This window comes from Ochotona princeps, chromosome 17 (genome assembly GCF_030435755.1).
Source record: "Ochotona princeps isolate mOchPri1 chromosome 17, mOchPri1.hap1, whole genome shotgun sequence".
Lineage (NCBI taxonomy): Eukaryota > Metazoa > Chordata > Mammalia > Lagomorpha > Ochotonidae > Ochotona > Ochotona princeps.
In genome coordinates, this window is record NC_080848.1 from 51,469,563 (window position 1) to 51,497,086 (window position 27,524).

General features: G+C 40.7%; 1 protein-coding gene across 2 annotated transcripts; it reads left to right on the plus strand.

Annotated features, from left to right (window-relative positions):
• The first annotated feature begins 2,082 nt into the window (after window positions 1-2,082).
• On the plus strand, window positions 2,083-26,171 carry LOC101532076 (myosin-2). 2 transcript variants are annotated; one of them, XM_058676272.1, is made up of 41 exons: window positions 2,083-2,203; window positions 3,693-3,938; window positions 4,147-4,189; window positions 5,486-5,709; window positions 5,801-5,944; window positions 7,297-7,453; window positions 8,540-8,567; window positions 8,651-8,765; window positions 8,862-8,954; window positions 9,413-9,476; window positions 9,579-9,677; window positions 10,155-10,258; window positions 10,767-10,905; window positions 11,274-11,392; window positions 11,480-11,629; window positions 11,768-11,938; window positions 12,030-12,339; window positions 12,910-12,983; window positions 13,804-13,891; window positions 13,974-14,091; window positions 15,130-15,253; window positions 15,392-15,528; window positions 15,614-15,869; window positions 17,586-17,828; window positions 17,937-18,113; window positions 18,194-18,339; window positions 18,425-18,515; window positions 18,602-18,991; window positions 19,592-19,718; window positions 20,360-20,478; window positions 20,612-20,808; window positions 21,516-21,699; window positions 21,777-21,942; window positions 22,032-22,156; window positions 22,318-22,626; window positions 22,712-22,915; window positions 23,455-23,580; window positions 23,673-23,843; window positions 23,926-24,030; window positions 24,159-24,254; window positions 25,884-26,171. In XM_058676272.1, exons 4-41 carry the CDS (start codon window positions 5,506-5,508, stop codon window positions 26,034-26,036), a joined length of 5,823 nt encoding a protein of 1,940 aa, XP_058532255.1. In that variant the 5' UTR covers window positions 2,083-2,203; window positions 3,693-3,938; window positions 4,147-4,189; window positions 5,486-5,505; the 3' UTR covers window positions 26,037-26,171. The 2 variants fall into 2 exon arrangements, with proteins under 2 accessions (XP_058532255.1, XP_058532256.1); XM_058676273.1 differs by lacking the exon at window positions 3,693-3,938.
• Window positions 26,172-27,524: the final 1,353 nt, after the last annotated feature.

A 27,524-nucleotide genomic window follows, 5' to 3' on the forward strand; every position in this document is an offset into this window, starting at 1 on the left:
GACCCTGCACCCACATGGGAGACCTGGAGGAAGAAGCTCCTGGTTTCGGATTGGCTCAGTTCTGGCTGATGCAGCCACTTGGGGAGAGAATCATTGGACGAAAGATCTTCCTCTCTGTCTCTCTTCCTCTCTGTATATCCGACTTTCCAATAAAAAATAAATTTAAAAGAAGTGAGGAAAAAAAGGAGTGTAGGATGAAACATTAGACTTTCTTCCACTTTGTCACCAATCTTTCACTGTTTCCTCACCCTGGGATCACAAATTAACCAATTTCCTGATCAATTTTTCAAAAGATTTATATTTTATTTGAAGGTCAGATTTTACAGACAGAAGGAGAGACACAGAGAAGGCCTTCCATCTGCTGGTTCACTCTCCAAATGAATGCATGGCCTGAGCTGAGCCGATCTAAAGCCAAGGAGCTAGGAGCTTCTTCCTGGCCCCCTTTGGGCCATCCTCTACTGCTTTCCCAGGCCACAAGCAGAGAGCTGGATGGGAAGTGAAGCAGCTGGGACGTGAGCCAGAGCCCACATGGGATGCCAGCATCACAGGGGGAGGATTATCTTGCTGTGCTACCATGCCAGTCCCCTGGCCAACTGGTGGTAGTTTTTGGTTTAGGGAAAGCAAGCTCTCATTTACTCATACCCAGTTTCGTGTAACAGCTTCCGTGAAATTGTCTGTCTTTATGGGTCAAATAGCTTTTTCTCCATCATGTGGGGTAACAGAAAAACTGCTGAGTAAGGTCTGTGTTGGATTTTGATTCTTGAGGGACAAGATTACAAAAGAGAGGAGAGCACTCCATGGTGGTAGTGGGAAGCTTACCCAGAAGCCTGGCATGCAGTCACGCCCTGGAAATGTGTATGAGGGAATTGAAACAAGCAGTGGAACAAGCACATCTAATTATCACAGGGATTGGAGAGGACACCAGTTGCATTACAGCAGAGAGTTCAGAACAGTAGCTAACAGAAGACGGGCGACAGTGATCACAGCTTCAGAATCAATTCAGTGAGGTTTGAATGCCGGAAACTGTTTTAAACCTTTAATCTCTTCACTATTTAATTTCCTCCTCAAAAAACTTCATCATCCATTTTGCAGGGTAGGACATGGAGCCCTGAAAAGACTGAGTGAATTTGGGAGGCTATTCAGTTGGAGCACAGATCAAAGTTAAGTCCAGGTCCAAGTATCAATTTTTGGGAGTAAGATTAGGACAGAAACAAAGAACCTAGAATATCCTGAACTTTGTGAACTGGAATTCCAAGTGACATTATTTCAGCAGCATTCCAAATGTCGGTGATGGTCAAACAAAAGCATAAAATGTGAGTCCTTCCTTGAAGAGGACTTGGTCACTGTATTTTTTTGATCTGTGATCACACTGTTGTGGAGGTGACTTGAGCCGCTGAATTAATGCTCTCTTGATGCTCAGATTGTAACCCTCCACAAGCAACAGCAGTGGCTGCTGCCTTCTTGGGGCCTCCTTGCATAGACAGATCAAGACTCTTAAATCCCCTCTTTTCCTGAGGTGTCATGAGATTCAAATGTGACCCGTATTAAGAGATAAACAGGGGCAAGTAGAACGCCCTTGTCTCACTACAGCTGTAGGAAAAATATTGGTGAAATCGAGAGAAAAGCAGTAAGTGAGTGTGTCTCTAGGACCTGTTCTTAGAGTGGAAAAGTTAATTATCCTCACTGACATATCCCTTAAGCCCTAGTTCTTTGAGAACATCGTCAGAGGTCATGAGTCAAGTGGCACAGGAAACAATTAAGAAACATCTATCAGCAGAGGGGAATAAGGCATGACAGTTTCTTATTTACATTAAAAATGTTATATGAGATTGCTCCAAAAATTTGTGGAAAAACTAAATTAAAATTTTATTTTGGTGGGAAAAATAAGTTCAAATCCCTGCATATTTTTTTCCATAATGTGCATCTTCCCTGAACTTTTCAAAGGCCCCTCATTTGGCTTCTACCAGCAGAAGAAGCATCCACTGAAGGAGTTTACAAACTGAGAAGATGGAATACATAACTGTGAGATGACTCAGAAGCGAAGAGCATCTCAGTAATAGCATAAAAATAAATGTGGAATAAAGCATTAAAAATGCCCATGGCAGCTAGAATGGAGTAAGAAAATATTAGAATGATTGGCTTGGGCTCTAAAACTGGTTGGTATCCTGGAGAAATCAGACCATCCCACAACAAAGCTACCCAGGTAGTACTGCATCTGGAAAAGTTACAGATGCGCTAAACTATGCTGATCCATCCTGTCTGAGATTGGCTGCATCACCAGACTCAGAGGATGGTGGTGGGGTAGAGCCTTGGCTGCCCAGAGGTTCCTGCAGAAGGTGGCTTCCCCTAGGGCAATGGAGTTTGGCTGGGTACCCCTCTAATGCCGCAAAGAGGCAAGGATAATGGTGGCATCTGCCATGTCCTGAGTGGAGCCAAGGACTTGAGCAGCCTGTCTGGTGCTGCCTACTGCAGTGAAGGGACACCTGCAGTGATGAGGCGGGTTAACATTCCAGGCTGCCTGTGGCAGGACACTTGGCAGGGAGCAAGCCAGCTAGGGCAAAGGGGCTGCAAGTCTGAGAAACTTGTCTAGCTTGGAGTGAGAACTTGAAATCCTAGATTTTGCAGGCACCTTTATGTGTTTGCAATTGATTGTGCCCAATCTACCAAGTGGTAGCTTTTGTTTGTTTGGTTGGTTTGTTTTGTTTTTGTTTTTTAAAAATTAGAGCTTTTCCAGCCTCTGAATTTTTTTATATGAAAAAGAATACAAATGAGTTAAAATTTTATTCTCATGATCCTAGCAAATGCAGCATCACGTTTTGTCAATGAAGGGGAAAAGGGGAAGCTGTAAAATAGAATTTCAACAGTTGTATAGAAACCTAATTTTATGTTTTTATTTCCTTCCTACACAAAGACCCCCTGATGGTAATTATCAAGAATACAGATATGTTCTGCATCATTTAAATAGTTTTGATCAGGAAATGTGTGACACATCTAAATTATAAAGCTAGATACAAACAATTTTTGTGAAATACTATTCAGAACAAATTCTCCTCATAAGTGCCAAAACTGATTTCATTTGGACATTTTAGGCACATTCAGTAGTTAGTTGTACCCTTAATACTGTGGATGTTATTAATATCATCAAGACATACAAAGAAACAGCCTAACCAAATCTGCTCCAAATTGCTGCATTACATTACACTAATACTGTCATTTTTTCCTGGCATGTTCTGACATGAAAAGTGTTGGCATGTACTCCCTAGAAGCATCTTTTCCTCCTAAACATTCTTCACGTGTTCTTGCTGCAGGCAAGTTGCGTGAGTAGGGGTCTGAGGAATCGTGTGTTGTGTAAAGTGTGGGGAGGAGTGAAGAGGCAGGACAGCATGCAAATTCCAAGACTGTCATCATATTGGAACAACCGAGAGAAGACTTTCTCCCTTTTCAAAGTGTTGAAAACACATAATTTAATTTGGCAGGGTTGAAAAGAAAGGATCAGCAGGTGAAAATTAACCCTCGGGAAATTAAATATTTGTATTTTTATTTATGTCACTTAATATGTGAAAAATGCAAAAATGGTGCAATACAAGTGCGGCTGGTAGGCTCAGCGAGGCCAAGAAGATGTTAAGAGAGAAGTCAGGTATCTTGGCTGCCCTGTCACTGCCTTTATCCACCAGCCTGAACCTTCTTTTCAGATCATCTTCTCAAATTATCCATAGGAGATTTATCCACATACTCAATAAGAAAACTATGTCTAATTATATCCAACCATTCTTAATATGAATGAGAATTATGCGGGGAGGCTAGATTGCCAAGAGGTTTTTTGCCAAACAATTCCTTTTGACTTAAGAAAGAAGAGGCAGCTGCATTGTTTCCATAACTATCCATATAAAAGAGCCCTTGGAATGAGGCTGACTCGTCCTGCTTTAAAAAGCTCCAAGGTAAGTGGGAGCACGCCACGGGTCTTTCAGGAAGGACACTGTCCACATCGCCCTGGGTCTGCTGCAGCTGCTAGCTCTGGTACCTTTCACAGCTAAGAATTCAGTTGCCTTCCGCTTACAACTCAAGTCAGACTTCACATGGAATTAAAAAAAATTATTATTAAATCTCGTTTTAGTTAACTAACTGCTTTCCCTTTTTCTATTACAGGACCTTCTTTCTTCCAGGTTACATCTTCTCATTAACTAGCAAGGTAAGATCTGGACTAACCAGCCCCTGGAGGTGACTAGGGGAGCCTCCTGGATGCAACTTCCCTCAGGACATACCTTCTAACAAAGGCACTTCTATAAAGGGGATGGAGAGACTGAGAAAAGAGGGAGGGATTTCCTGTGAAAACAAGGAACCCACCTTCATTTATGACTCCAGCAGTGGTGGACTGACATTGCAGCAAAAGAATGCTTTTTAATATAATGCTATTTTGTCTCTGAGGAGAAAAAATCTACACTCAGATTCTGCTGCAGAAAATCTCAAATTTAACTTTTTATGGAAATATCTTGCTGTTGGGACTCATTTAATAAACATAATACCCAATAAATAATAAAGGAAGTTCTTGGGACAATGCCTCTTCTTAAAAGAACTTGTAAAAGGAATGTTGTATGAAATTGAAACACTGGAATTTTTGCCATAATAATAATAGTAACAACAATAGTATTACCTGCCTTATTGCTACACATAACATTTCTAAAGAGAGAAGCTGCTATAGCTGATTAGAGTGAGTTTCAAGTAATTTGATCATGTAATGACTGTAGTGGCATTCTTTGCCAAATCTTTCATTCTACTGATACCACTGGGAACCTGAGATAACAGAATGGACAACTGGAACCTCCCTTTTTTCAGGTAGAAATTTGGAAATGCAAGGGGGAGCCTTTAGGGTACAAGAATTAGGATAAGATTTGCTGTAGTGTTTTAACAGGCTTAAATTGATTGAATTTAACATGCAAAAAATAATTATGGTAAAGAAACTGACTAAGCACCCAGTTAAGCAGAAAAAAATAGAAGCCAAATCACTGAACCTGAGCAACTCTGGCTGCACGTATGAAGGAAATAAAATTATCTCATGTTACCTAAAAGACACGGAATATGGTGACATTTACTAAGGGACATTTTATATGTAAATATACTATTTCAAGTTACTACTTTCTTAGTCCTGCTTTTAGCTTGTTTCTAAAGTAGCTACAGCACATCTCATGGGTTGTGAATGAGGAAAGGCAGTGTGAATGATGGGGACAGTGAGACTCAGAAGGGTCAAGAGACTCACCCAAGGTCACCGTCAACCAGGCAGCAGTATTGAGACTGTCACCCGGTCTCCTGAATAGGATGCAAGAAGGAAAGAGTTCTTGTGATGATTCTCATTTCACTGACTATGGTGGGGTGTATAGTGGACCTAGTGGAATTTCCAAACGGGCCCATAAAGTGTCATCGACAGAAAGATTTGCTGGTATACCTGGCAGTCCAGATTCTCTAGCATGAAACTGTTCATCTCCTTTAGGACCTGTGAGTTCAGCAGCCATGAGTGCAGACTCAGAAATGGCTGTTTTTGGGGAGGCTGCTCCTTACCTCCGGAAGTCTGAAAAGGAGCGCATTGAGGCCCAGAACAGGCCCTTTGATGCCAAGACCTCAGTCTTTGTGGCAGAGCCCAAGGAATCTTTCGTCAAAGGGACCATCCAAAGCAGAGAAGCAGGGAAAGTGACAGTGAAGACTGAGGCAGGAGCGGTGAGTAGCAGCCCAGGAGTTTGCCCCATTCTACTGAGGGGCTGCTGTTGTTGTGTCACTCAGTGTAATGGTTATGTTTCCTGTTTACCAGACTCTCACAGTCAAGGAGGATCAGATTTACCCCATGAACCCTCCCAAATATGACAAGATCGAGGACATGGCCATGATGACCCACCTGCACGAGCCCGCTGTGCTGTACAACCTCAAAGAGCGTTATGCAGCCTGGATGATCTACGTGAGTGCCCCCCCAGTATTCTTCATCATCATCACCATATGCCCCACCAGCCCACTGCTTCCTCGGTAACATAACTGAGCCATGACTTGAGAAACTAGTCATGTCACTAGTGAAACGACTCATAATTGCTCTTGCAAGGCACAGCCACCAGTCAACACTACGTCCTTGTCTTCCCATTAAAGATGGGAAAGCTAGGCCACTGTTGTTCATTGAGACTGGGTTTGCTATGATTCTCTTGAAGACACATTTGAGTGGCCATGACTCTTATCTCAACTGTGTGCCTACACCTTTGCCTTTTTTGTCCAACTGCAGAATCATCCAGAGGGAAGACATTAATATATGTTTAACACTTATTTTTTTTTAATCCACATTTTGGAAGAGTAAAGCCTTATCTTCCTTTCTTTCTCCAAAAATAGCCATGAGGGTCTCAACTTCTCTGATCTATTCCATCTGGAATACAAACTGCTGATGGAAACCATTCAACTTGCCCAGGCAGAGCCTGATTTCTGTGCTATTATTTCTTTCCCATCCAACAATACTGGCCATAGGACTGTCTCCTACTTGAGGTTTCTCAAGGACATCATTTCATTTAAGTTTTCTACTGCCTTGCAGAAGCTGTGAACAATATATATTCAGTCCATATTTGTGGACTGAACTTTTCATGTTACATTCATATTTTTGCAGCCCTTAGCCAGTGCTGATATTCAGCTTTGCCTATACCAGTCCACATGGTATTTATGGTCACCTTCTGTCTCAATTGCCTGGTCTCTGTCCTAGAGAAGCTGGCAAAGATTTCTGTAATTTCTGTGTTGTAACTATAATGTATCTACGTGAGTTTTGCCCTGCCTCTTTATAACACAAAAATAGTTTGCAAATACTTTTCAAGTGTTCCTGCAAACTTTTATGTTGCTTCTTAATGTGTCTGTATCATACTGCATTAACGAAATTTATTAACATTCACCTAATTTATTGTTGGATACTTATATTCATATTTACATTCTCCTAAATTTAAATTATATTAATGTCTCAAAAGAAACATCTGCCTATTTTCTTTGAACAGTAAAAAGGTCACACTGCACACATTTTTTTTTAAAACACATCCTTTTGGAGCATCTGCTATATGAAATTCACCATTACAAGCTCTGAGGGGAGCAATAAGAAATATGAATTGTGGTCCCTTCTTTTGAGGATTTTGCTACCACATCATTGAATCTGTCAGCTGGTTTCTATGCTGCTTTGGAGAAAGGCAGACTACTTGCTTAAAGTGATCCTTTTTGTTAAAATTCAATCCATAAGTGAATTGTCCAAAAAGCAGGGGAGACATTTGCGTAGTTTTTTTTTCTTTTGCACAGACCTACTCAGGACTCTTTTGTGTCACCGTCAACCCCTACAAGTGGCTGCCAGTGTACAATCCTGAGGTGGTGACGGCCTACCGAGGCAAAAAGCGCCAGGAGGCCCCGCCCCACATCTTCTCCATCTCTGACAACGCCTATCAGTTCATGCTGACTGGTGAGTAGCTGAATGGATTATACATGTGTAACTTTTTAGAGAAGAACCATAGAAATAGAGTGCAAGTAACCTGTACATAACTTTTTTGAGATGACCACCTTCTAGTTGAGACTAGTGTAGGTGTAAGTGAGATGCTTGAGTGAAGATAATCTATATTATCCAACCAATTTCTACGATGTTCTAAACTTTTAAAAGTCAATGGAGATTGGCCACAGTTAGCTCATTTACTTTTGCATGATTCAGAAACTCAAATAAATTTGAGCATAAATGTCCATATGTATATATATGCACTCACACTCATACACAATATACATATGAACTGAGCACATTACTAGAAGAGGAGTAGGAGGAGGAAGAGGAAGAAGATGAAAGGAATTTGCCTCTGTGCTTTTATCCTCAATCAAGTAAAGTATGGCCAATGAACATCTGTGTTAAGGATGGCAAGATGCCATGGCTCTTTGCCCAGAACCAATCTAAACAAGCTGAAGATCCTGAAGTCTATCTAATATCAAGATACTTATGTAGTAAATCTGCTTCTCACAATATTTCATGTAGAACAATTTAAGGTACTTGTGGCAACTTGGGAGAGGGCTTACCGAAGACCATACTGACTCCTTTTCACATATTAGTATGTCTGATGCCCTCTTATCAGTATCTTTATATGCAAAATAAATATGATACAACCTTAAATTGTCATCCAAACTCAACTGAAGAGCTAGGTCTACTTGTGCTATTTACTTAGTGGCAGAATATTAAAAAGAAAAAAAATGGTGCTTCGGGAAAATATAGCCATGTGATCATCACTCTATGACTTTCAAACATTTCTTTCACTCTAGAAACTTTTTCTCAAATGAAACAGTTCTTGTAAGAGTGTATTATAAAAATAGATGAAAGTGGTGGTGTTGTGTTTGAGTGGGTACATGTTTGTTAAACCTGGAAGGAACAGTGAGAAGTAGGAAGATTATAAAAAATGTGATAGATCTTGAGCCCACCAAACCCTGAGGATCATAAACCTCAATGAGAACATTATGAAGTTCTTTCAGACATGAGAAAATAGTGTTAATTTTTCCATCATTTTTCTTGTAGACCGGGAGAACCAGTCAATCCTGATTACGTAAGTAGATTTTACATTTGTTTTCCATTGCTGTGACTGTGACCACCTTGGCAACCCCATCTGATTTAATTTTCTTTTGATAGCGGAGAATCCGGGGCTGGGAAGACGGTGAACACCAAGCGTGTCATCCAGTACTTTGCAACAATTGCAGTCACTGGGGACAAGAAGAAGGAGGAACCTACCTCTGGCAAAATGCAGGTGAGTGTGATTGCCATGGGTGAAATACAGGCCCCATGGAAATGTCTGGAAGGAAATTTCAGGATCCCAGTTGAAGAGCTGCTTTTGTTTTTGCAGGGGACTCTGGAAGATCAAATCATCAGTGCCAACCCTCTGTTGGAGGCCTTCGGCAATGCCAAGACTGTGAGGAATGACAACTCCTCTCGTTTTGTAAGTCTCTTGGACAGTAGGATGGACACTGTTGACTAGTGAAAATTTATGGGATTCTATGAACATATTCTCTGCATCTTTTGCATTCACATCATATTACACTGTAGCTCTTTTCCCCTGAGCATGAAATAACGTGGATCAAAGCCTGTGCTAAAAGATATGTGATCCGTTTCCTGAGTTCTCTCTTATATGTCACTATCTACAATTATTTAGAATCGCTAAAATTCTATTTTTAATTAAAATAATAATAAATGATTAGGGGGTACAATGAGAAGTTCTGATAAATGTATGCATTATTAAATGATTAAACCAAGTTAATTAATGTATCATCACCTCACAATTTCTAAATCAAAGATAAAATTTTTTACCGACAAATAGGAGAACATATTTCTATACATGCTCAAATAAATGGGAGATTGGTTTAACACCATAGTATTAATATTAGTTTTCCTTTCTAGGGTAAATTCATCAGAATTCACTTTGGAACTACAGGAAAGCTGGCTTCTGCAGATATTGAAACATGTAAGTTATCTTTGAAAATTATTTGTTTCTTTTGAGCTATAAACCTGACCCAAAATTACATTTGTATAAATGTTTACATGTTTTATGTTTGTTTCCCTTTAGATCTGCTAGAGAAGTCTAGAGTTACTTTCCAGCTTAAGGCTGAAAGAAGCTATCATATTTTTTATCAGATCACATCAAACAAGAAACCAGAACTAATTGGTAAGAGATTCCCTTGCAGAATCATCAGTCCAACATCTCTCATTGCATAGTCCAATCCATCTGAATTTTTTTAAAATTCATATGTTACTTTATTTTTAGAAGATTCTTTGCAGGTTTGGTAACACTTTATTTGTGCTCATTGCACAAACACATTAGAAAGCAAAAGAAAAACTAAAAATGATACTGCTGGTTTCTACTACTATGATATTACCACCATGAAAACTTGGATGAATATCATTCTTAGTTTTATACATGTATCATCACATATACAAGGCATACATAATAACATGTATATAACTTAAATTGTAGTTGTACACTCTCCTGTAGCTAACTTTCGATTTGAGAAGTAATACATCATAGTTCTGTCTATCTAAACAGAAAAGCTCCACATTATTGTTTGTAATAGTTGCATGGCATTCCGCTCCACAGCTAAGCAAAATTTATTCAATCATCTCCCTGGTTTTTTCATGTTTTTAGAAATGCTCCTGATTACTACAAACCCATATGATTACCCATTTGTCAGTCAAGGGGAAATCAGCGTGGCCAGCATTGATGATCAGGAAGAACTGATGGCCACAGATGTAAGTATAACATAAGAACATTAGAATTATTATGTTGAGTTAGTGCAATGATCTGTCCAGATGAATATTCAGTCTCTAGAAGAAAGAGCAAATAAAGACTCAAGGAAGACAAATGTGTATGTAGCTACTGGAGTTGATCAAAAAGACTGAGATGTGCCCCAACAGCATTTTACTTCCTCATAATGGTTTAGGAATAGTTACCATTCCTACACCTCTAAAAAGTTGCCTTGTGTCACATCCACACCACTAGTTCTCAAGATAACCAATTCCTTACATCACTGTCCTTGTTCTGTGTCCTAAGTTTGCTTCTTGAATCTTAAGAAGATAAATATGAACAATTCTACCGCCTTTGGTTTACCAAGGTTCTCTACACTCAGTCTAATGGGTCCCTTGCCCTCCATTAGTCTTGGTGGTTTGATCCAATGATTCAGGAATGGAAACGTAAACTATTAATACTAAGTGAATGTACCCTATAATCTAACAGCTATCTTGTTGGCTATATTGACAGAGTGCTATTGATATTCTGGGCTTTACTAATGAAGAGAAGGTCTCCATTTACAAACTCACGGGGGCTGTGATGCATTATGGGAACATGAAATTCAAGCAGAAGCAACGTGAAGAGCAAGCTGAGCCAGATGGCACAGAAGGTACCAACTGACTCATCCACCTGCTTTTGTGTTTGTCTGAAAATCACATACTTGTTATTCAAAATGTTTCCCTTGGAAGATAAATTCATTTTAAGAGTCTGGTTTAAAAGCACACCTAAATAATATGACACATGAAGCATGGATATTAGATGTATGTTTCCTACAATTATACTTTCTGGAGTTCATTGTAGAAAGCTACTCATAATTAAAATCTTGGATGTATTGGGAACGCGGGCAAGAACATTTGAAAATATATATTATGTATTTGTGCATCCACAGAATGTATGCAGCTTAAAACAGGCCTTAAGGAAGTGGATTTCCTTGGGCAATAGCACTGTTCATTCCATCCTTTATTTTTTTTCATTCAGTTGCTGACAAGGCAGCCTATCTTCAGGGTCTGAACTCTGCTGACCTGCTCAAAGCCCTCTGCTACCCCAGAGTCAAGGTCGGCAATGAGTACGTCACCAAAGGGCAGACTGTGGAGCAGGTAGGTGCAAAACTCAAATTCATTAGAAGAGTGAAAGCATTTCACAACTCTCAAATAATTTCCTGAAACACAAATTTGTCTTTCAAGGTCATCAATGCAGTGGGCGCTCTGGCCAAAGCCATCTACGAGAAGATGTTCCTGTGGATGGTGACCCGCATCAACCAGCAGCTGGACACCAAGCAGCCCAGGCAGTACTTCATCGGGGTCTTGGACATTGCAGGCTTTGAGATCTTTGATGTGAGTAGTTTGGGTAAATAACCAAGAGAGAGAAAGAGAGAGAGAGAGAAGACAAGACAGAATTCTCCTAATTAGTTCTGTTTTGCCAAATAACCAATGGGTTTTCCAAACTCACACTCTGCTGTTTGAAACCCTCAGTTCAACAGCCTGGAACAGCTGTGCATCAACTTCACCAACGAGAAACTGCAGCAGTTTTTCAACCACCACATGTTCGTGCTGGAGCAGGAGGAGTACAAGAAGGAAGGCATCGAGTGGGAGTTCATTGACTTTGGCATGGACCTGGCTGCCTGCATTGAGCTCATTGAGAAGGTATCTTATTCCACCCACTCTTAACACTCTCTGATGTTCATTAGTACTATTTAGATTTACCCACATGCATTCTGCATTGCCTCCCTCCAAGCCCATGGGCATCTTCTCCATCCTGGAAGAGGAGTGCATGTTCCCCAAGGCCACAGACACCTCCTTCAAGAACAAGCTGTATGAACAGCACCTGGGCAAGTCTGCCAACTTCCAGAAGCCTAAGGTGGTCAAAGGCAAGGCCGAGGCCCACTTCTCCCTGATCCACTACGCGGGCACTGTGGACTACAACATCACTGGCTGGCTGGACAAGAACAAGGACCCCCTGAATGAGACCGTGGTGGGGCTCTACCAGAAGTCTTCACTGAAAACTCTTGCTTTCCTCTTCTCTGGAGCTCAAACTGCTGAAGCAGGTAATGCTCCCAAGTGCAGGTATGACATGCGATACTGAATTGAGCTTGGTGATCTGATCATGGCCAGGGGAGAGTTGCAGGCCTAATCACCTATTCTTCCATGGACTGAATAGGGAGGTGGCATTATGATTAAGAATTTGCAGTTCACCCACTTCTGACAGGAACCCTAAAAGAGTCAGAGAGGAAACTCCAGTTTCTGAACCACAAAAATCCCTTTAGCATCTATGATTTCTGATTCTTCCTTCAGATCTTCTGGATACTGAGTATCAAGGGAGGGAATTATTTCAGGCGACAGAGTGACAACAGATTTTGAAGTCTACACATGTCCTAGTAGTGGGCAGTCTCTCTTCAGATGCTAAAATAAATGCCTTTTACTTCAGTTCCCAGAGGGGAATGGATTACGCAAAAATTGATGCAAATGTAGTGAAAAAAGAACACTCGAACACAGGGGTCAATTGAGTGGGAAACATGTCATATTTTCTGGGCACAGAAAGCAGGAAACAGGAAAGCTGTAACTCTATTCATTCAGAATTGTGTTTGAATAACATCTTTTCTTCTTTTTCCCCCCAGAGGCCAGTGGAGGTGCCAAGAAAGGTGGCAAAAAGAAGGGTTCTTCTTTCCAGACTGTGTCTGCCCTTTTCAGAGTAAGGAAGATATTATTTTTGACATGCATTTACTCCTTGGAAAATTTACTTTTAAAAGCACAATATTTGCCTCCCATGAGTTGTTTAGGAAAGGACTGAAAGTGACAACTTTTGTTGACATAACTTTGAAAAGAGGGAGGTTAATTACTTCAGAATGATAAGCTCATCTGCTATGTTAAAACAAACCATGAAGAATACTGCATAGGACATTTTATAACTTTTAACACTGTACTGCGCCATTCATAATCAAGTTAAGTCATAAAAAAGGAACAGTGATATATATTCAGAGAAACTGCATAAAGGCGTTCAGGCTGCTGCATCTAGCCCACAACGAACCTAAGATGGTATCCTTGCTCTTAATTCAGATTTTAAATGAAACTGGTAGATGTATTCTCTTATGAATATGCGCTAAAAATGCATAGAGTTGGAAACAGGAATATGCTTATGAGAAGTATGGATCAAGCTCTCCTTTTCCTACTGGAGAACCATGGCATTTAGTAGAGGAAAGAGTGAGCATCTAGTCTTGTCCGTGGATGTGAGTGGCAATGGAGCAGAGTAGGAAAAAAGGCATTACTGGTGTAAACTGAATAGAAACACATGTCAGGCCGCTTGGGATGCATAACTCTTGCTAAGCAAAGCATGGGGACATGCGCCAAGGCAGACACTGCCTCTCAGGAGGTGCGTTCGAGGTGCTACTTCCAATGGAAGCAGCCCATACTGCTTATGCATCTCTGCTACAAGCACTGATGACACAGACATGACCAGTGACTCTTAACCATGTTGGCAATCAGAGTTAACGGAATTTTTCTTGCATGCACAGGAGAATCTTAACAAGCTGATGACCAACCTGAGGAGCACTCATCCCCACTTCGTACGGTGCATCATCCCCAATGAAACCAAGACTCCTGGTAAGATACTTCTGATACCCACACAAGCCCCTATGTGTTTGCTGGCTTCCATGACCTATGGCTTGTGTGTGCTTTCTCTCAGGTGCCATGGAGCATGAGCTGGTCCTGCACCAGCTGAGGTGCAACGGTGTGCTGGAGGGCATCCGCATCTGCAGGAAAGGATTCCCAAGCAGAATCCTCTATGCTGACTTCAAGCAGAGGTCAGATTCTCCTAATTATGACACATGTTTTAGTTTAGTATGAACAGATTTGATGAAGTTATGAGAAGCATGCCCCTATTTGTTATTTTTAATTTGTCACAAAGTAAGAAAAAAAAATTTCAGGTCTCAAAACATTCTTAAGTGACATTTTGAGTACTGTGAATAATTTTTAATGGCTTTGCCAAGCTCGGCCTAGCTCACTGATGTACTCACTAATTCTGTAACTTTAATAACTGTGAGAATCCATTTTTTGTGCTTAACATATTTGGATTATCTCATAATTCCTCAGAAAAATCCAACACTGGTAAGACCCAATTTTGTAGAACAATAAGCTGAGTTTGAGAGAAACAGCCATTTGTCCAACATCACACAATGAATAAGAGGTTGAGTTAGGAATTCTTACACATGCATAGGGACAAATCAGTCATTTTCTGGTATTTCCTTCAATGCCACCTATTTTTCTCACACATTATTTTCCCAGAAAGAGAGGACATGTCACCATCACAGTTCCTCTGATCCTTTTTCTCCTCCCTAGATAATCTTGGCAATCACAGAAGGTGCAGAGGGGACAGCATTAGGAGGTCTAGGTCTGGTGGACATGACAATGCTTGAGACATAAGGCATCCCTTGTTCTGACTCTAGGTGATGAGGACGGTTCCCCATGCCTGATATCTACCTGGCCCCAGGTCTCTCAGTAACAAGTAACTTCCTTGGACTCAGTGTCTTAAAAAGAAGATGGATGTAGCAAGACTAAAACACATTTTAACATTTTAATGTCAACAAGATGATAAATCTTGTCCTGAGAATGGGTTCTCATTAGGTGGAAAAGAAAATTGCAACAAGGATGCAAAGTAAATGCAAAGTAGAATAAAAATTGATAGCTAATACTATGAGCATCAATGCAAACAACATCTTCACTGTGAACACAGAATTATTAGTCATATGAAGCCTCTGATTTTAAAACATGGATCATTTAATGTTTAGCTATTATTTGTGTCATCACTAAATCAAGTTTTACAAAGCTATCTACATTAACAGATACAAGGTGCTAAATGCAAGTGCTATCCCTGAAGGACAATTCATCGACAGCAAGAAGGCTTCTGAGAAGCTCCTTGGGTCCATCGACATTGACCACACCCAGTACAAATTTGGTCACACCAAGGTATCTTGTTCTCTATATCTCCGCTGATGGGATACAGCCCATCTCTGTCCTACGCAACCCATCTCTGTCCTATCTGTGTCTGTTTCTGTCCCTTTGTTCTTCACATAAAGTTTCTGAATCACAACTGTCTGGGCACAGGTCTTTTTCAAAGCTGGTCTCCTGGGGCTCCTAGAGGAGATGCGAGATGACAAGCTGGCCCAGCTGATCACCAGAACCCAGGCCATGTGCAGAGGGTTCCTGGCAAGAGTGGAGTACCAGAAGATGGTGGAGAGAAGGTATTCATGAAGAAAAGTTACTCAACATCATCAGCCTTGTCATCCTGCTTCCTGCTCTAATCTGACATCTCTTTCTGTATCACAGAGAGTCCATCTTCTGCATCCAGTACAATGTCCGTGCCTTCATGAACGTCAAGCACTGGCCGTGGATGAAACTGTTCTTCAAGATCAAGCCCCTCCTGAAAAGTGCAGAGACCGAGAAGGAGATGGCCAACATGAAGGAGGAGTTCCAGAAAACCAAAGATGAGCTCGCCAAGTCAGAGGCAAAGAGGAAGGAACTGGAGGAAAAGATGGTGTCACTGCTGAAAGAAAAAAATGACTTGCAACTGCAAGTTCAGGCTGTGAGTTGGGGGATCACCATGGGCATCGGTAATCAAGACTCAAGTGATAGAAAGCTGTCTATCATGGGCAGTGAGTAGGTCATCAGCTATTAGACACCTATTAGAGAAGATTAAAACACTCCCATACATTCCTCAAGGCCCATACATTTCTTCACTGTCCAAAAATCGCTTTCTCCCAACCAACACCAAGAAAATGAGACAAAACTGCCTGATGGAACAACTTTATAAAACCATTCTGAACAACTTTATAAAACCATTCTGAACAACTTTATAAAAGTATAGGATATGACTTATTTTCTCGTTGTAAATATCCTTTAAAATGCTTTTAATATGAAACCTTATTTAATAATATATTGCAGAACTAACAGCATACAGTGAATGGATTTATTTTCCCTGAAACTTTCTTGAATTTATCTTAGATGTCCACAGGTTTTAAATCACTACAGGGACAGCTGACTAATAGCACTATTCCACATCAAAACATATTGAGTTATTGCTGGTTATTGATCTCAAAAACTCAGCTGCTGTCTTTCCAGTTCATCTTCACAGTCAGTGCCCATCATGTCACACCCAGATTTCTGCATCAGCATCTCTGTCGTTCTGCCCACCTCCAACTCACTTTTCTGCCATTCACCTGCTCATTGCTCACTTCTGGACCACTGATTTTTGAACTGCCTCCATCAGCTTGGAAATGCAATTTTAAGACTCTTTCATTTGGGTCAAATTGAATTGGTCTGCATAATTTACTCATCATAAAGTCATATCTTTTTTCTTTTAAGATTGAGCTCTACTGTCAACTTGGGACAGTGTAATAATTCTTCTAAATTGCAGAAGGAAGGACAGTCTTTTTTCCCCCTTCTGCTAGTCCTTTCAAATACAGCCTGAATTCTCTTTTGCTGTCCCCAGAAACTTACTAAGAATCTTTCTAATGCCGCTGTATTCACTCTTTGATTCTACATTTCACATTTGATTCTTGAAATCATTAAAATGCTGCTATGGAGGATCGCTGAAAATATGTGTTCAATGTCTTCCTCCTCTCCTGCCTGCCCTGATCCGCTTATTTGGAAAGAGCAGGTTGCAATGAGTTTCTTGATTACTTTGTACCTCAACATGAATTTACAGGACCATGAGCAGAATCATCTTCCAGTGCAACGAAGAAAAATATTTCTTTAATCTCTCCATCATGATTTTGTCCCACTAGAATTCTCCCCCATATTACTCTTTCTCCTTTTCCTGATAATTTGATTTTAGAATTATAAAGCCTCCTCATTTTTCAAGGGACAACGATTGCGTTTTTCATGAAACCATTGCTGCTCCATCTTCTGTGATTGCTTAGGTATTCAATTGTATTCTATATTGAGGCATCTTGGGAAGATTACCTTTCTAATCTACTATGAAATATACTCCTATAAAGCAACAGGACAACCACCAGTCCATTTTTGCTTCTCCAATTTGGAAAACATATTGTATAATGTAGGTGATCCATGAAACAAATGTTTGTGCAGACATAGTAAATGGGAGGGAGAAGGGGTAAGGAGAGGGAAGAATCTGTATACCCACACAACTGTACCACGGAAAATAATAAAACAATAAAAATAATAATAGAATAAAACAATAAAACAATCCATACAACCTGCTGTCGAAACTTACTCTGTTATCACTGTAAAGTAGTACTTCATTCTATCTTCTGAATTTTGATTTTGTTTCCAAATCAAGGAAGCTGAAGGCTTGGCTGATGCAGAGGAAAGGTGTGACCAGTTGATCAAAACCAAAATCCAACTGGAGGCCAAGATCAAGGAGGTGACTGAGAGAGCTGAGGACGAGGAAGAGATCAATGCTGAGCTGACGGCCAAGAAGAGGAAGCTGGAGGATGAGTGCTCAGAGCTCAAGAAGGACATCGATGACCTTGAGCTGACCCTGGCCAAGGTTGAAAAGGAGAAGCATGCCACAGAGAATAAGGTAGAAAACACACACGTAGAAAGGTTGTGATTTTTTGTCATAAAGTAAAACACAGAACCGAATCTGCCAAAATGTAGTACTTAGTCCTAAGTCTCATTACTTCCCAAGGTGAAAAACCTCACAGAGGAGATGGCAGGCCTGGATGAGAACATTGCCAAGCTGACCAAGGAGAAGAAGGCCCTCCAAGAGGCCCACCAGCAGACCCTGGATGACCTGCAGGCAGAGGAGGACAAAGTCAACACCCTGACCAAAGCTAAAATCAAGCTGGAGCAGCAAGTGGATGATGTAAGTCTAGCGTTACCAGGAAATTATTTTCTTTTAACTGAAGCTAAGCACTCTGCCGGTTTAACATTCTTTACTTTCAGCTTGAAGGATCCTTGGAGCAAGAAAAGAAACTTCGCATGGACCTGGAAAGGGCTAAGAGGAAACTTGAGGGTGACTTGAAGTTGGCTCAGGAGTCCATAATGGACATTGAAAATGAGAAACAGCAACTTGATGAAAAGCTCAAAAAGTAAGCATGAGAGCTGTGCTTTTATAGATTTTTTTCTAGGGCGGGACATAGGCTAAATCATTATTCTTTGCTGCTCTCTAAAAAGGAAAGAGTTTGAAATGAGCAATCTGCAAAGCAAGATTGAAGATGAACAGGCAGTTGGTATTCAGTTGCAGAAGAAGATCAAAGAATTGCAAGTAAGTACATGATTTTCATCAGTCTGGTTCAAAGAAGCACAGGTGTGACATAAAGAAGCTGAGTTAGTGTTTTTCCCGGTTTCCAGGCCCGCATCGAGGAGCTGGAGGAGGAGATCGAGGCTGAGAGGGCCTCCAGGGCCAAGGCAGAGAAGCAGCGCTCTGACCTCTCCCGGGAACTGGAGGAGATCAGCGAGCGGCTGGAGGAAGCTGGCGGGGCCACTTCTGCCCAGATCGAGATGAACAAGAAGCGGGAGGCTGAGTTCCAGAAAATGCGCAGGGACCTGGAGGAGGCCACCCTGCAGCACGAAGCCACGGCGGCCACCCTGAGGAAGAAGCACGCGGACAGTGTGGCTGAGCTCGGGGAGCAGATCGACAACCTGCAGCGGGTCAAGCAGAAGCTGGAGAAGGAGAAGAGCGAGATGAAGATGGAGATTGATGACCTTGCTAGTAATGTAGAGGCCGTGTCTAAAGCCAAGGTACTACAGGTTCTGAAAAAGTATTTTTCCTAACAATAATCCACTATAAACACATCCATTGGCACACAGCAGTTCATACTCATTAAGTTGTTATTCATGATAATCTAGAGACATAAGCAGAAATAATATTAGCGTTTTCATGATTTCCTTTATATAAGTGGATGAGCATAAATACAAAGATCCACATAGCACATTGTTCCCATCACACCATCTTTAAAGTGGATGATCTGTATTCTCCCAGTCCCCAAGCGAAGAACACAACTCTTTAATATTTGCAATTATCCAATAGGCAATGTTTCATTGCATATAAAAACAATGAAGTATTTCTGAATATATTGTTCTATAAATCAACCCTGCTATTCTCAGCAGATCTCACAATTTGAACCTTATTTCTAAGTTTTTCTGTCAATACTAAAGTTTCATGAATAGTTTTCATAAAGTAGAAACAGTTTCTTATATACCACACTAAACAGGAAAATCTAATTTATTTGATGCAGGAGAATTAATATTTTATCTTCCACTTTTGGAGCAAGTAGAGCTACTGTGAAGATTATTAGCTTAGAATGCCTTCCTTGACTTCATTGCCATTTTCTCCACCAGGGAAACCTGGAGAAGATGTGCCGCACCCTAGAGGACCAAGTGAGTGAGCTGAAATCCAAGGAGGAGGAGCAGCAGCGGCTGATCAACGACCTGACGACCCAGAGGGGCCGCCTGCAGACCGAGTCTGGTAATCCTGCTCTCCTCTGCACTCTCAGTGGGGATGCTGTGGTGAGGAACAAATGATTGGGTGATGTGAGAACCTAATAAAAGCAGCTGGGAACAAGTGTGATTCCCTGAATGGCTCAGACTCTCATTCTGTGTGCAAGGCCATTTGAGGACAATGCTGGAGATGAAGATGGACCATGCTTGGTCCCAGAGAGTTCTTGAGGAGTTGCCCACAGAGGGGATGCTGGCATTTGGGGTCCTCCAACACAGGCCTCAGGCTTCTGCTACAGACTGAGTTTCTTTTTATTTATGTCAGCATGAATTAAATTCCTATTTGGGGTAGTAGACAGCCCCATCTCTCCAAAGGCAGAAAGAACTGGGATTACGTAGAATTAGATCATTCAGTTCCTTGGAAAAGTTCTCACTGGATTTTTCTTAATGTCATAAAACTGAAAGAACCAGTTATGAGAAAAATAATAAGAATATAAGCTGGGACCATTCATTAGGTTCACATGTAAGTTTTCCCATAGAAATCCAGAAATGGAGAAGTCAATCATCTGAGCACTCAAGCTGAGAGGATGAAAGTTAAAGTGGATTTCTACCATAGCCTTGCAAAGTTTTTCCTTCATTTTCAAACATGGTGGCATGTCTCTCATCTACCAGGTGAATTTTCACGCCAGCTTGATGAAAAAGAAGCTTTGGTGTCTCAGTTATCAAGAGGCAAGCAAGCATTTACTCAACAGATTGAGGAACTGAAGAGGCAACTTGAAGAAGAGATAAAGGTAAAGACATATATTATTCGAAGATGGATTTTTTTTCTCATCAATCCATTAAATGAACATTGAAACAGTTTTAAGTTTTAAGGATTACATATTTAAATATCCAGCAAAATTAAGGCATTAAATACCTCCACAGGCCAAGAACGCCCTGGCCCACGCCCTGCAGTCCTCCCGCCATGACTGTGACCTGCTGCGGGAGCAGTATGAGGAGGAGCAGGAATCCAAGGCTGAGCTGCAGAGGGCGATGTCCAAGGCCAACAGCGAGGTTGCCCAGTGGAGGACCAAATACGAGACGGACGCCATCCAGCGCACGGAGGAGCTGGAGGAAGCCAAGTATGTCCACAGATGTGAGAAAGCTTGATCAGAAAGCTACTATCAGTCAGAAAATTATTCCACAAATATTCATTGGTTAGCTTCTATTTTCTAGTCACTATCAGGCTCTGAAATTAAGATGCAAATGCAGCCAATGCCATCCTTTGCCCTTCTAGCCTAAAATATAAGGAAATGAAGACTAGTAAAATGATTTACACAGAAATTAGAGGACTTCTTGCTGTTTGTGAAGCCTGCCAAGCTCATCACTCCTCCCCTGGCTTGCACCTGCTATTCACATTTCTGAAATACCGTCTCCTCAGGATCTCCTTCCACTTTTCTTTCTGACTTCTTTCAGATCTTTAGTAAAATGTTAGCTCTTCTGGAATTGCTTCACTGAATACCTAGAGTAGCTGCTCATCACTTTATTTTACTTTTCTTCATTACAATTACGTATCTGCAAGACTACACATTTCCTAAACTGGTTATTTTTCCCTTAATTTTAAATAAGCATCATGAGGTGGGGCCTTATTTTTCTCAGTAATAGCTTTATACCCAGTATCATGAAAAGAGATCATCAACACCTGTTGAGCAAATTGATGGATAGATGGATGAAGTGGATGGTTCAATGGATGGATATTTTAAAAGGAAGTTTCCAATGCTATGCAGTATAATAACAGTTCCTAACGCTTGGTATGGATCATCATTCTATAAAACCATCTGTGACCTAGGAAGAAGCTGGCCCAGCGGCTTCAGGCTGCTGAGGAACATGTGGAAGCCGTGAATGCCAAATGTGCCTCCCTTGAGAAGACGAAGCAGAGGCTGCAGAATGAGGTGGAGGACCTCATGCTAGATGTGGAGAGGACAAATGCTGCCTGCGCTGCCCTGGACAAAAAACAAAGGAACTTCGATAAGGTATTTCCTGTAGCATCCTCTGCCCCTCACTCTGTTCCTCTGTCCTTCACTGAAGGTAACCAGTCTTGATGTTTCAGATCCTGGCAGAATGGAAGCAGAAGTATGAAGAAACTCATGCTGAACTCGAGGCCTCCCAGAAGGAGTCCCGCTCCCTCGGCACCGAGCTGTTCAAGATGAAGAATGCTTATGAAGAATCCTTGGATCAGTTGGAAACCTTGAAGCGGGAGAACAAAAACTTGCAGCGTGAGTTTCTTTCATTTTCAACACTGTGCATGATTTTTCTTGTGCCTCAGCTGTTTGATCAAATTCCAACCTGTCTTTCTCAACAACAGAGGAGATTTCTGACCTCACGGAACAGATAGCAGAGGGAGGAAAACGTATCCATGAACTTGAGAAGATAAAGAAACAGGTGGAACAAGAAAAGACTGAACTTCAAGCTGCCTTAGAAGAAGCAGAGGTACTGGTGAAATTTTGCATGATAAACCAATAAATGTAGAAAGAAGTTAAGTCCATCCACATAGGTCAAATAAAAAGATACACAGCCCCAAATTATTGGTGAACAGAAAGACTGTAACATGCTGCTATTGCCTTATTAATTTCACTTTCACTGTCATGAAGGCATCTCTTGAACATGAAGAGGGAAAGATCCTGCGCATCCAGCTTGAGCTGAACCAAGTCAAGTCTGAGATCGACAGGAAAATTGCTGAAAAGGATGAGGAGATCGACCAGCTGAAGAGAAACCACATTCGAGTGGTGGAGTCCATGCAGAGCACGCTGGACGCAGAGATCAGGAGCAGGAACGACGCCATCCGGCTCAAGAAGAAGATGGAGGGAGACCTCAATGAGATGGAGATCCAGCTGAACCACGCCAACCGCATGGCTGCCGAGGCCCTGAGGAACTACAGGAACACCCAGGGCATCCTTAAGGTAATGGGTCCGGGAGGTGCTCTCAGGAGGAAGGGATGATGGTAGCCCTGAGAAGGGGATGGCTCACAGATGGTTCACTCCACAGGACACCCAGCTGCACCTGGATGATGCTCTGCGTGGCCAGGAGGACCTGAAGGAGCAGCTGGCCATGGTGGAGCGCAGAGCCAACCTGCTACAGGCTGAGATCGAGGAGTTGCGGGCCACACTGGAGCAGACGGAGAGGAGCAGAAAAATCGCAGAACAAGAGCTCCTGGATGCCAGTGAACGCGTGCAGCTCCTGCACACTCAGGTAGAATCTTCCTGAAGTCATTGTTTGTGTGTTCCAGAATATACAAGCCTAAAATTTTTAAGTGACATTCATGGTTTCCATTTCTACTAAACCTTCACTACATTATTAAGAACTCTTTCACTATTTTGTTGGGAAAATTTGTTACTGATTCCTTTCTCCAGTGGTTTAAGATTTACCTATATTCTGTTGAATTATTGTATCTATTGATTCTCCTGATCAACGGAGGTATTTTGCTTTTGGAGAAAGGGAATACTATGATCATCTGTTATTACTTTGGCTGTATGAATGGTCACATTGGTAAATGGCGGGTATAAAAATTATAGAGCTATTATGTCTATTGATAAGCTATGCAGTGAAATCTGCTGATTCTTCCTTAACGCATCTGTTTTATTTACTTGTATAACACAACACATTTTTTAATGTTAAAGGGTATTGTTTGTACTTGACAATTCTTTAGTTTTTTTTTTTTTTCAAGAAATGGTTGCCATAGTATCTACTTGGCCAATATGCTAAAAAATATGTAACTTATTTTTAATCAGAACACCAGCCTGATCAACACCAAGAAGAAGCTAGAGACCGACATTTCCCAGATCCAGGGAGAGATGGAGGACATCGTCCAGGAAGCCCGCAACGCGGAGGAGAAGGCCAAGAAGGCCATCACTGATGTGAGTTGCAGGTGCATTTCTCCATTGATCTGGCAGTGAGATTCTCTAACATCTATGACTTTTGTGACTTTCTTAATGTATTTGCTAATAAGGCTGCCATGATGGCGGAGGAGCTGAAGAAGGAACAGGACACCAGCGCCCACCTGGAGCGCATGAAGAAGAACATGGAGCAGACGGTGAAGGACCTGCAGCTCCGCCTGGACGAGGCCGAGCAGCTGGCGCTCAAGGGCGGCAAGAAGCAGATCCAGAAGCTGGAGGCCAGGGTGGGTCTCCCAATATCTACCTATTTCCACCTGCTGCCAATGCCTTACTGGATCAACCATTTAAGAGTCCTTTTATCCACAGGTGCGTGAGCTGGAAGGAGAGGTTGAGAGTGAACAGAAACGTAATGTAGAGGCAGTCAAAGGCCTTCGTAAACATGAGAGGAGAGTGAAGGAACTCACCTACCAGGTAGGACAGACGTTTCTATCTGCTAATCACTCTTTCATCTACATGTGAAATATTTACATGTGATAATGTAATCCATAGTCATATATTTTATAAGTGAGACCTTATTTATGCTTTTTAAAATCTTTCAGACGGAAGAAGACCGGAAAAACATTCTCAGGCTTCAGGATTTGGTAGATAAACTGCAGGCGAAAGTGAAGTCTTATAAGAGACAAGCTGAGGAAGCTGTAAGTATCCTTACGCTATGTTAAGAAAAGCTAATATATCATTATATTCATTACCCATTGTGGTAACCAAATTGCTTGCTTTACAGATGATTGTGTTTTTAAATAACTTTTGTACATTTTTGTACTTACTGCCTATCACTTATAATGTCAACCACTTGATTTTAAAAGTAAACTTTGAGTTCATAAAGAAAAGCTAAAAAAGAAAATGTAGGAACAGAAATGTCACAGGGCATATTTTCTGACAACTGTGTAATAAAATTGTGAAACAATGAGCAAAAACCAAATACATTCACCCACATTTTAAAATCTAAACAAAATGAACATCCTTAAATACTTCTGGGGAACATTAGAAGTAAAACACATAATTACTGCATCATTTATTAATAATAAGATTACAAAAAGACAGTACATTTACAAATCCACAGAATATAGTTAAAGCTGTGCTCAGAGGCTAATTCATTCTTTTTTTTCTTTTTGCCAATTCACTCTTTTAAGTGTTTTTATTATGATTAAAACATTTAAGATTGAATAAACTGACAGTACACTCAAGAAATTGTAAATAATAATAATAAAGTAACAAAAAGAAAGTACTGCTAAAATGTTGCAGAAATGGGTGGATTTGAATGTTCTACTTTCTAATTTGAGTATTTCAGCAATATTTAATAATTTCTGGGTAATTAATAAATGCAACTGTAACTAGCTTAAAGAAAGAAAAAGGAGAACAAATATAAACGCTCATCATTAGGAAGGGCAACCCACCCACACAGAGGGTTATTTTTTTTTAAAGATGTTAAATATAAATAGTATCACAAAGTGAAATCCTGAATAAACCAGTTGGGTTTTCTGGGAGAATATGAATTAAGAAGTTGACTTAGTCACTTCAGACTTACTTCTGAAAATGGAACCAGGTCCCAATACAGCTTTCAATAATTCAAGGAACAGATAATCCCCGAGGTATGTAGGCTGTTGAAGAGCATGAGAAAGGATGGAAAGCTTCCCAAATCATGTTCAGAAGCTCACATAACCTTCATACCAAAATCTCTCCAAGGGGCAACAGGAGAAAGAAACCGAAGGCTGTTTTTCCCATATCCATTGCTACAGCCAACAATAAACTACTAAGTAGTAAAACCTGTACTTTATTAATGGAATTGTCTATCAGTGATTACATAGACTTAATTCTACAATGCAAGGGATACCTAGCATCAGGAAATCTGTCAACAGAATCATTACATCCAAAGTGACAGAAAAAAAATTCAAACATTTGTTTCAGTTTAAAAAAATTCAAACATTTGTTTCAGTTTAAAAAAATCCATCCTTAATATGATAAAAAAATCTAACCCAAGGGAACAATTATTATTGTAGAAAAAGCTTTAATAACTCTGACTTTTTAACATTCCTGCTATCTTCTTCCAATCTTGTTTTTTCTCTTACTCTAACTCTCTCTACTACATTTTGTTGCAAAAACAGGATTGTTATTATTTGTAAGGTACCAAGCCCCTCCAAAGTCATGAAATTAATTTCAGTGATAAGCACAACCTAGGAGCTGACAAGATTCTGCTTCTCCTTAAATGCCCAGTTCTTTCTTCTCTTAGGTCTACAGAACCTAGACAATTCTGTTTCTATTTTCAGGAGGAACAATCCAACACAAATCTCTCCAAATTCCGCAAGCTCCAGCACGAGCTGGAGGAGGCCGAGGAGAGGGCTGACATTGCCGAGTCCCAGGTCAACAAACTGCGGGTCAAAAGCCGGGAAGTTCACACCAAAGTCATCAGCGAAGAGTGATCAAGACCTGAGGCTGTGGGATGTCTAAAGAGAGGCACATAATGTGAAATCTTTGGTCATTTCCCTTTGTAATTACTGTCTGTTCTGCCCTATTGCAAAGGAAATAAAAGAGCGTAGGGTGCTTTGCAAACAATATCCTTTGACTGATCTTGCCTTTCTCTCTCCTGAAATGAAGCTAACGTTCAACTGGACACTAGGAAATATGTATTTGTCCACCTTTGTTTTAGGCCCATAGTAATACTCTGATTAACAGTGTGTCACGTATCAAAGTAGCCTGTTCTGATAAACAGAAATCTGGACATTGTTTTAATTTCTAACGTTTCCTGATATCTCAGAATAAGAACAGCAAAATCCTAGAAAGCTCTTGCTTCTCCTAATAGGAAACTAGTTTTCCAGGACTATGTAATGGGTGGTTATAAAATATATTGTTTTATGTAGGGGATTAAGATAGAAATATATCATTAATTCTCCTTGCTGAATAATTGTTATCAAGGATCAAATGCCAACTAATTCAAATTAGCCAGATAATCTAAATTACAAAGATTTTCATCACCAATACCAATACACTGTGTTCCCTGGGTAATGGGCTTATGTGAGATATGACCTTTCCCCCTATGAAAGCCACAAAGTGATTGTCAAGTCTGCAGATACAGAGAATATTATTTTATATATTGTTCTATAATGTTAGTAAGCTACTGGCCTATGCTCCGAGACTTTATGATCTCTTCTAAAATTATTTAACAAGCCATATGAAATGATGAATAGTATCTGTAAAATATGAATCTCAAAGCAGATTATTCAAATACAATATGCACAAAAGAGTAAGTGTGAGTTTGGTACAAAAAAAAAGTAGACATGGCAGCAATCCAGTTCACTCAATGAAGTTTTCCTAGAGGATTGAGTTTTTAAATTGGCTACAGTGGAGAAACACAGCCAAAAATATGGCCTTCCTGGACAGCATCAGGGAAAAGTAAATAGTAACTTCCTTCTGAATAGAAAGCAAGAGTATCTTGGTTTAGATGGAAGCAAGGGAGGATCATTTAAATTAGACACAGGAGAGTGATGTTCACAGGTAAATTGGATTCACACTGTCCCACTGGCCTGAGGGTAGATGTGAAACTACTCTTCTCAAAGGGCTGGTCCTTCTGTTTGTTCTGTCTCAAGTGCAATGCTTAAATGCCTCCTACCTTGGCAGAAATGACTAGATACAATGCCTTATTGTCTATTGATTGGTCCATTTATCCACAGCAGGATGCAGAACTGTCTTAAGACTGGTACCGAGCCCTAAGGATAGAACTATTAGCTCTCTTCCTGAGGCTCCTGATCGCATTTTGCAGATTCCAGACAAAGAAGCATAGATATAAATTAGCAAAATGATGTACCTGGGTTGAAAGCAGGCTAACAGCACCTCTCAGACGCACAGCCCCTGCCAGACCCTTGCTGGTGGCTCTAATGTATTCCAGATGCAAGTGTCAGCAAGCAAGCATG

Excerpts from the sequence above, each read along its gene's own strand:
- LOC101532076 (XM_058676272.1), top strand. The coding sequence starts at position 5,506 with ATGAGTGCAGACTCAGAAATGGCTGTTTTTGGGGAGGCTGCTCCTTAC. Across the intron at positions 9,678-10,154 it reads CAAGAAACCAGAACTAATTG|AAATGCTCCTGATTACTACA; the intron begins GTAAGAGATTCC and ends TCATGTTTTTAG. Across the intron at positions 12,984-13,803 it reads CTGTGTCTGCCCTTTTCAGA|GAGAATCTTAACAAGCTGAT; the intron begins GTAAGGAAGATA and ends TTGCATGCACAG.